Source organism: Emiliania huxleyi, assembly GCF_000372725.1.
Source record: "Emiliania huxleyi CCMP1516 unplaced genomic scaffold EMIHUscaffold_9, whole genome shotgun sequence".
NCBI lineage: Eukaryota > Haptophyta > Isochrysidales > Noelaerhabdaceae > Emiliania > Emiliania huxleyi.
The window spans coordinates 1,185,262-1,194,496 of NW_005195301.1; the positions used below are offsets into that span (position 1 = coordinate 1,185,262).

At 71.6% G+C, this 9,235-nt stretch overlaps 1 protein-coding gene across 1 annotated transcript; it reads left to right on the forward strand.

Moving 5' to 3' along the window:
• Positions 1-753: 753 nt before the first annotated feature.
• On the forward strand, positions 754-8,137 carry EMIHUDRAFT_448671 (hypothetical protein; the record flags this gene model as incomplete). The annotated part of the gene is made up of 21 exons (XM_005757844.1): positions 754-1,058; positions 1,176-1,335; positions 1,596-1,745; positions 2,092-2,393; positions 2,460-2,511; positions 2,589-2,716; positions 2,825-2,900; positions 2,974-3,146; positions 3,217-3,461; positions 3,499-3,578; positions 3,694-3,784; positions 3,855-4,018; positions 4,096-4,190; positions 4,336-4,378; positions 4,446-4,636; positions 4,904-5,234; positions 5,931-6,122; positions 6,172-6,278; positions 6,437-6,677; positions 7,667-7,867; positions 8,039-8,137. 21 exons carry the CDS (start codon positions 754-756, stop codon positions 8,135-8,137), a joined length of 3,426 nt encoding a protein of 1,141 aa, XP_005757901.1.
• Positions 8,138-9,235: the final 1,098 nt, after the last annotated feature.

Sequence of the window (9,235 nt, forward strand, 5' to 3'; positions counted from 1 at the left end):
CACCCCCTTCCTAGCCCAACCCCCAGCGGCCTCGAACTGGCAGCCACTCAGCACCATCTGTGGTGGCCCTTCAAGTCTGCTAGAGCTCTACCCACCCCCCTCCCTTGAGCAGCAGATACCACATAAGTCACTTTGCACTCCTAGGCTATGATGTCTCCTAGGCTGTGATGTCTCCTACCTGTCCTCGCTTTGGCTTTGCTGTCCCATCTCCTCATCTCTTTCCCGCCTGGGCGGGGCAGTGGGCGGGCGCGCGGTGCGGCGTGGCGTGTGAGTGTGTGCGACTGCAACGAAGGACCGCTAGCAAGGGACCATTGGGTTTGTACTATTAACAACGAAGGCGCTCTCAAAAGGAAAACAGAGGGTCCCCAGCACTTTGCGTTTCCGGAAATTTCCAGGGAAAACAGAGGGTGTTTGGTGCTCCATTCTGGAAACTCGCGAGTTCCCTGAGTGAGTCTGAGAGCTGGTCTGGGGCAAAATCTGACGCAAAATTGAGGAAATCGGCACGATACCCAGGCGGTCGCAGGATATTTTCCAGGTATACCCGGGGTTTTCCACAGGTATACCCGCAAAATACCCGTTTTTTGCCGAAAGCTATCTCAAAAGAAAACCGAGTGACACGCCGAGTTCGGCAGCGGGCAGGGCCGAGCACAAAAACACAACGCGCGACCCAAGACGCACAAGCTCAGACACCCCAATTCTGTGGTTCAATCGGTGTGTCGATCGGTGCTGCTCAATTGGTGCTGCTCTCATTTGATGCGCTGGTGGCATCGCCTTAGCCCCGCTGGCATCCTCGCCGCGTTGCTCGAGCGGTGTCTCGGCGCCGTGGCACGCCTCGAGCTGGAGGACCGCTCGGACGGCTGCTGGACGCTCATAAAATTTTGCGACCTCTCGCCGGCGGTCGACGCCACGCATCATCCGAATCTCCCGCTCGAGCTCGCCGCTGCGCACATCTCCACCCTCGTCATCGCCGTGCCTCCGTGGCGCCAGCTACGCCGCGCCGGCATCGATGTCCGTGTCGACGGCGTCAGCCTGCTCGCAGGGCTGCAGCGGCCACGAGAGTGGAGCGACGAGGCGCAGCGCCGCCACAAGGCTGCGCGCGACGCCGCCCACGCCGCCGCCGTGGCCGCCGCCGAGCACCTGCTGAGCGGCTCGCTGCCTCGGCCAACCTCGGCTAGCCTGCTGAGTGAGATGGTCGGAGACGGAGTGAGGGGCCGGCTGCTGCGCGCCGCCCTCTCCTCCGCCTCGGTGCGCGCGACGCGGCTCGCCTTTTGCCTCGAGGACTCCTCCCTCTCCGGCCCGCCCTTTGCCCTCTCGCTGCATGCAGACTGCATCCTCGTCGAGCCTGCACCGTCACCGGGCGATCCAAGCGGTTGCTCTCCCAGCGACGCCTCTCCCAGCGACGCCTCTCCCAGCGACGCCTCTCCCAGCGACGCCTCTCCCAGCGACGCCTCTCCCAGCTTTCCGAGCGACGCCTCCGCGGTCGACGCCTCGCGACCAAGCTCGGACCCAGCCCTGCCGGCCACATCTCGCCCTGCTGGCTGCGGACACGTCCCCGGGACACGTCCAGGACGGTTCCGAGACACCGTCTCTCGTAGGCCCTCGTCCTGCGGCTCTCCGCGAGCGGCGTCGTCCTCCGCGCGTGCGAGACCTCCTCCGCCGTGCCGCGCGAGTTCATCGCGGCGGCGCCGCTGCCCGAGCTCCTCGCCGGCTTGCTGCTGCCGCAGCTCGTTGCCCAGCCAGCCGTGGTGTCCCTTCCAACCGCCTCCGTCAGCATCGCCGTCCGCCGGCCGGCGGCGGGCGGCGCGAGCCGCGGCGGCGAGCGGAGCAGCGACGGCCCGCGGAGCAGCAGCGGCGGGCGGGGCAGCGGTTCTGCGCCGAGCGGCTCGGCGGTGGAGGAGGAGAAGGCGGCGGCGGCGGAGGAGGAGGAGGAGGAGGAGGACCTGGCGGTGGCGGAGGTGCGGGCGCCTGCCCAGGACGTTTCGCTGCACGAGGGACAGCTGCGCGTGCTGGCGCCCCCCCCCCTTTCCGATCCCACCTCCGGACCCTGCCCCGCCCCCTCTCGGCACCTCCTCGGAGCCCTCCCTCGCATAGGCGCGCTTGCTCGACTTCGGGTCCCACTTTCTGCGCTTCAACAAACACGTGCCCACCCGCCCCGCCCTCTCCGTGCGGCGGGCGCCCGCGGAGTGGTGGCGGTGGGCACTCCACAGCGTCAGCTGCGAGTCGACGTGGCGGAGGCGGCGCACCCTCAGCCTCCGCGCTGAGAGCCTGCTCCAGCGGCGGCGGCAGCGGCTGCGCTTCGAGCTGCTGCACCGCGCCGCGCACGGGCGCTGGGCAGAGCGGCGCGCAGCTTGGCGGCTGATCGAGCGCGGCGGCGACTGCGCCGGGCTCGCCATGTCGCGGGGGGGCGGGGGGGGTCCGTGACTAGCCCATGACGGCTCCGAGGCAGCTCCCGTGCGTAGGCTCGCTGACGCGGCGGAGAGGCGGAGCGAGCTCGCGGCCCTCGAGGAGGGCGTCAGCCTGCGGGGCTCTCCGTCCCGGGGCGCGTGTGCACGACAACATGTGTCCACGAGCCATGGCCGAGACAATAGGCGAGCCTCAACCCGTGGGACGTGCTCTACTTTCGCGCCCGCTCGCGGGGCGAGTGGGAGGCGGCGCGGGCGACGCTGCGGCTCGCCCTCCGGCACTCCTCCCGGCCAGAGGACACGGGGCCGTGCAGGCTCGTGACGCGCCGCCGCCGCAGAGCCGCCGCAGTCGGAGAGCGCGAGAGCGAGCGAGGCGGAGGAGGGCGAGGCTGCACACGGGCTCCCATTCTTGCCGCCGATAGGCTCGACCAGCTCGGTGTGCTGCTTGGGACGCCGCGGCTGCGCTGCCGCCTGCTCTGCGAGATCGACAGCGTCACGGCGCACGCCGCCCCGGCCAAGCGCCACGCGACTCTGCGCCCGGGCCGGAGGAGGGAGCTTCGCACACGGGTAGGTGTCGCTGCTCGACGAGACCGCCGCGTGCGCGGAGGCGCGTCGGCTCCTCTCCTCTGGCGCCGCTTGCCTTGCGCCGGGAACGGGCGGGGCGGCGGGCGAGGCGGCAAACGCGGCGGAGCCGCTTGCCACGCTCGAGATGCGGCGGGTGGGCGCGGCGGTCGCGTTTGGCCGGCGGCGGGAGAAGGAGGCCGCCAGAACACGCCCGCGACATGCCCGTGACAATGCGAGGCGCACGTCATAGGTGGCGGGAGAAGCAGCTGGCGGTCGACGTGGGCTCCGTCTGCGCGACCGACCGCTTCAGCGGCAGCCTCCCCTTCCACCGCGTCGTCGAGTCTCCCGCGCCGGGACTCTTTTCGGGCGAGTCCGACGGCGCGCGCGGCTTCGCGCGGCTTCGCGCCTGCTCGTCGCCGCTCCTGCCGCGCCCGCGACAGCGCATCCGCCTCGAGCTCGGCCAGCCCGTTGCCCCTGCTCCCCCCGCGGCGTGGAGTGAGCAGCGTCTCTTCACGCCTCGTGGCGTGGACAGGCCCGACCCGCGCCCTGCTCACGCGCCGCTTCGCCGCGCGGCTCGCGGCGTGGGCGGTGCGCGGCTGGGGCAGCGCGCAGGTCCGTTGCGTGTTGCGCCGTCTCCGGTCTGAGCGTGACACGATGAGCGTGACACGATGAGCGTGACACGATGAGCGTGACACGATGAGCGTGACACGATGAGCGGCGAGCGCAGGTGTTTGCGTACTACGTCTTCCGCTTCATCTACCGCTTCGACCACGAGTGGTCGCTCGCGCTGCACTCGCTCGAGGCGGTCTTCCTCTCGGGCAACGAGACGCAGAGCCGCTCCGTTTGCGCGCGGCGCATCCCTGACACGTCCCATGGCACGCCTTGCAGGCCACGACGCGAAGCCGCTGCTCCGCCTGCGTTGCGGCGGCAACCGTCGCGAGGCCGCTGTCGACGCGGCGGCGGCCGAGGCGCTGGCGGGGGCCGGCGTCGCGTGCCGCCGCACCTATGGCTCGGACCAGCTCGTGCGGACATCCATCGCCGCCCGCGCCGAGGCGCTCGAGCTGCCGGGGCTAGCTGGGGAGGTCCGGCCTTGGTTGTGGGAGTGAGGCTGCGCTCTGCTGCCGAACAGGTGTGCCACGCCAACCCGCACAATGGCGCGTGGGAGCCGGTCCTCGAGTGGTGCGCGGCCTCGCTCGAGCGGCGGCTCAACCGCGTCGTGGAGCAGTGCGAGATTCGCCGAGATTCGCCGAGATCGCGATGAGACCGTGATTACCCGAGATGACCCGAGAGCATGATGCTCGAGCCGCTCGGCGCGCGGGCCCGAGCCGTGACACGACTGCGGCGTGAGCGTGAGGCGGGTGCGGCGTAGGTATGAGGTCGAGCTCGCGGCCGCATCGCCGCTCAACGTCAACGTGAGCGGGGGCCCGCCTCGAGCGCTGACCAGGGGGCAGGGAGGCCCCATCCTCTGACCATGACTAGGTGACGGAGCCCCTCCTCGAGGGTCTGCTGCGCGAGAGGCAGCTGTTGCGCGACGGAGACGGCTACGCGCCGCTCGTCGCCGTCACGGGCGCCGGAGGCTCGGCGGCGGACGGGGGAGGCCGCTTCGTCCTGAGGAACGAGACGGGCATGCCCCTGGAGTTCTGGCGCGCCGACGGGCAGGGGAGCGCGCGGTGCGACGACGGCTCTTGCTGCGCGCGCCCGTCCGCTCGGCCCCGTGTCGTCGCCTCCGCCTCGGCGGCCTGCTTCGACTTTTGGGCGGACGTGGGCGGCGGCTCGCCGACGCCGGACGGCGCCGCCGCGTGGGGGGGCGGCGAGGGCGGCGTCGTGCCCGCCTCGGACCTGCTCCGCGACTGCTCCGTCGCGGTGTCGTGCGGCGGCCTCGAGCCTGTCTGCACGCGCGTGGACCTCGCCGGCGAGACTTGCCACACGGTGCGCAGCACGTCGGGCGCGCCGCTGCGCGTGGTCGTGGAGGTGGGCCACGAGGGGACGGCCACGATCGTGACCGTGGGCTCGCCAATCTCGCTGAGGAACCAGAGCGGCGCGCGCCCGCCCCTCGCCACCGCAGCCGGCTGGCGCAGGGTCGTCCACTCCCCCTTTCTCGACCGCCCCTCTGCGTCCCCGTGCGACTCAGGCGTACCGCTCGAGCTCCTCTTCTACTCCCCGCGGCTGGCGGCCGAGCAGGAGGCGCTTGCTCTCCCCGGCGAGACGGTGCGGGTGCCGTTGGCCCTCGCAGCCGACGTGATGGTTCGTGTGCGGCCGGGCGACACAGTGCCTGCCTCGCCCGCACTCGAGGACGCGTCCCCGACACCTCCCGGACGTGGGGTGGCGCTCGCCTCGCCCCGACCCTCGGGGCCTCCCCTTCAGAGGTCAGGGGCGGGGAGCGAGTACCGCTGGTCGCCCGCGCTCGCCGTGGGACAGATGGGAGAGGCTGCTCAGCTCCTCTGCTGTCCGGCGAAGCGCCCTCCTCCTCCTCCTCCTCCTCCACCACCACCACCACCACCACCTCCGCCGCTGCCGCCGCCACCGCCGCCGCCGCCGCCGCCGCCGCCGCCTCCTCCTCCTCCTCCATTGCCACCTCCTCCGCCACCTCCACCTGCTCCTCCTCCGCCACCGCCGCCGCCGCCGCCGCCGCCACCGTTGCAGCAGCAGCCAATCTCACCCCCGCGGACGCCTCGGCGGCCGCCGCCCGTCCAGCCGCCGCCGCCGCTCGGCGGAGAAGGGCTGGAGCCTCGCCGCCACGACAGCTTCCCCTCTCCCGCCCCGGCCGAGGCGAGCGGCGCAGCGGAGGCCACGCAGCGAGCTGCGTCGAGCCGCTCGCTCAAGGAGAAGGAGGAGAAGGAGGAGAGGGAGGAGAGGGAGGAGAGGCGGGAGAAGGAGGAGAGGCGGGAGAAGGAGAAGGAGGAGAGGCGGGAGAAGGAGGAGGAGGAGACGCAGTGGGCCGAGGGCCCGATCCGAGACCTCGAGGAGCCCGTCCCGTGGGAGGCGAGCTGGCTCGAGGAGCGGCAGGGTGGCGCAAGCGAGGTGACGCTCGCCCTCGGCCGCAGCTTCCACCTCCACGCCTCCCTGCGCGGCAGCAGCGCCGCCCGGAGGGGCGCCTCGGGCAGCGACGCCGTCCGCGGCTCGCGCGGGCAGGCGGCGCTGCGGCTCTGGCGCGCGGTCTTGGGTGCAGAGCCTCGAGGGGGTTGAGGCTGCCTGCTGCCACTAGGCGGCGATGCTCCTCTGGCCGTCCACGCTCGAGCTCGAGCCGCCGCTCGTGGTGGAGAACGCGACCCTCGCGAGCGCTCGCGTCGAGATCGGCTCACTCGAGCCGGGGTCGCCGCGGCGGCGGGCTCGCGCCTTTGGCGCAAGCAGCGCCTCTTCACGCCGCCCCGCTGTGAACAGGTCCCCCCGCAGCAGCTCGACGCCACGGTGGCGCCGCTCCTCGGGAGCCGCCGGCTGGCGTGGCGCTTCACGGCGCCGGCTGTGAATAGGTGGCGCGGCGTGCTCGAGAGCCGCGGTCGGCTGGCGTGGCACGGCTCCGGCGTCGACGCAGCGCTGCGGCTGCGGCTGCAGCTTCCGCGCACCGGCTGGAGCGCCGCGACGCCGCTGCTCCGCCCTCCCGAGCGGCTGCTGCTGCCCCGCGCGAACCGGGTGCCCTTCTCCCTCTCGCTCGACTCCAAGCCGCTCGCGGCTTCGGCCGCGCTCACGGTCGTGCTGTACTCGCCCTATTGGGTCGTCAACCTCAGCGGCGCGCCGCCGCGTCCCGCTGACCTCACCCCGCCCCCCTGACCTCACCCTCAACCCCCTTAGCTCACCTCGACCCCCCTCACCTCGACCCCCCTCACCTCGACCCGCTCCTCCCTCCTCCCGCTCGGCCTCGGGAGCGCCACGTCCCTCCCTCTCCCTACCCTCCTCTTCACCCCCGCGGGCGTTACTCCCGCGGGTGCCACATGCACGCCCCCTCCCTTGGCACAGGCCTCCCGCTGCAGTACACACCGCGGCGCGAGAAGAAGAGGCGTTCCGTTTTGACGGCGGGACGCCCCTCGAGCCCCCCCTCGAGCGAGGAGGTGGGTGCCCCCCCCCCCCCCCCCTCTCCCATTCTACCCTTGTTCTGGAGCCGCCTTGGTCCTTGCTTGCCCGTGAGCAGCGGGGGTGGGTGCCGGTAGGTCGTCGGAGGGGAGGAGGGGGAAGATCAGGAGAAGGAGGCGGAGGAGGACGTCGACGAGGCGTTCCAGACGGTTCAGGCGGAGAGAGCCGGCGAGGGCGAGGAGGGCGAGGGGGGCGAGGCGACCCTCTCTCCCCTCGTCCGCGACGACGCCGCGCCCGCCGCCGTGATCCCTCCACTGCTGCCGCCGCCGCCGCCGCCCGCCGGGCGCCGCCCTCCCGCCCCCCGCCTTCCCGCCCCCCGCTCCTCCTCCACGCCGGCGGCTCGTGCGGGGGTTGGGCTGCTGGCCGACGCGGACGAGGCGGTCGCCGCCTTGCGGGCGCAGCTCGAGGCCCTTGCGCCCGGTGCCGACGAGGGAGCCTTGCGGGCGCAGCTGGCCGCCCTCGAGTCGGCCATGACTAGCGCACGGGCAGCAACTTCCAGCGCGCCGCTGCCCCCGCCGCCACCCCCACCGCCAGCCCCGCCGCCGCCGCCGCCGCTGCCTCCGCCGTTTCCTCCGCCGCCCCCTCCTCCGCCGCCGCCGAGGCCCTTGCGCGCCCGCGAGCGGCGCCGGCAGGCGGAGCTCGTGGCAGCGCGCGAGCGGGCGGCCGCGCAGCAGTTCGGCGGCGCCTTCCTGCACGACGCGAGGCAGCTGCCGCACGAGCCTCCGAGAGGGGGAGGCTCGAGGGGCTTCGGCCGGCTCCGCAGCGCCATCACCGCCGCGCGGGCTGGCGGCCGGCTCCGCCGCGACATCACCGCGGAGGCGTTGGCGGCGGAGGTGGACGAGATCGCGGCGACCGTCCTCGAGCTGGCGGAGGCTTCGTCGAGCGAAGGGGAGGAGGAGGAGGAGGAGGGAGAGGAGGAGGAGGAGGAGGGAGAGGAGGAGGAGGAGGAGGAGGAGGGAGAGGAGGACGAGGACGAGGACGATTTGGGCGCAGCCGCGTGGCAGGAGTACATTCTCACCCGCGAGCACGCCGAGTTTGAGGGCGTGGGGTGCGCGCCGCTGCCCGGATCGGCGCTTTCGTGCCTGGCCCACGAGGAGCGATGACGCGTCCACGAACGCGACCGCGATAGGCTCAGGCGCTCGGTGAGCTGGGCGGTCGCAGAGAGGGAGGAGGAGGCGGAGGCGGAGGAGGACCCGGCGGCGGCGCTAGCGGCGGGGCAGGAGGCGGCGGAGGCTGCGGAAGCTGAGGCGAAGGCGGCGATGAAGGCGGCGATGAAGGCTCCGGTCTCAGGGTGTGGAGATGCGAGGGGGGGGCTGGCCCTAGTCCAACCTCAGCGTGTGGACAAGTAGGTTGCCGTCAAGCGGGCGAGAGACACGGCGAACAAGGCGGTCGGTGCAGGCAAACTGCGCCCCTCCCCCCAGCACCGCGTGAACAGCTGATAGGAAAACAGTGAATACAGCTGAATGCGGGTGAAGACAGCGGAGTACGTGTCTCTCGAGTGCTGGTTGGGAGACATGAATAAGTGTTTCAGCGTCTAGCGTGGTGACCCAGAGCTCGGCGGCCTTCGGAGGATCCTCGACGGCGGTCGTGATCACCTTGCCGAAGCTCGTCGCGTCAAGAGACGGGGAGATGTGTGGGAGATGTGTGGGAGATGTGTGGGAGATGTGTGGGAGATATTGAGAGGTATGGGGAGGTATGGGGAGGTATGGGGAGGTATGGGGAGGTATGGAGAGGTATGGGGAGGTATGGAGAGGTATGGGGAGGTATGGAGAGGTATGGGGAGGTATGGGGAGGTATGGGGAGGTATGGGGAGGTATGGGGAGGTATGGGGAGGTATGGGGAGGTATGGAGAGGTATGGGGAGGTATGGAGAGGTATGGGGAGGTATGGGGAGTATGGGGAGGTATGGGGAGAGATTACCTTGCCGAAGGTCATCGAGAATGCCCCCGCCACGCCCGCGCCCGCCGCCGTCAGCAGCGAGAGCCGGAGTGAGTTTGGCGCCGGCCTCCACCGCTTCAGGGGCGAGCGGGGCACGAGGATGGCCACGCACAGCACGACGTACACGCCGGCGGGAATGGCGAGCGCGAGGAAGGGGGCGCCCGAGAACTGCTCCTGCACCTCTGGCAGCGGCAGCGTGTTCTCGGGCGACGGCCCTACGGGGAGAGTACGCCAACGTCTTCGGAGCACCGCGCGAGGACGAGG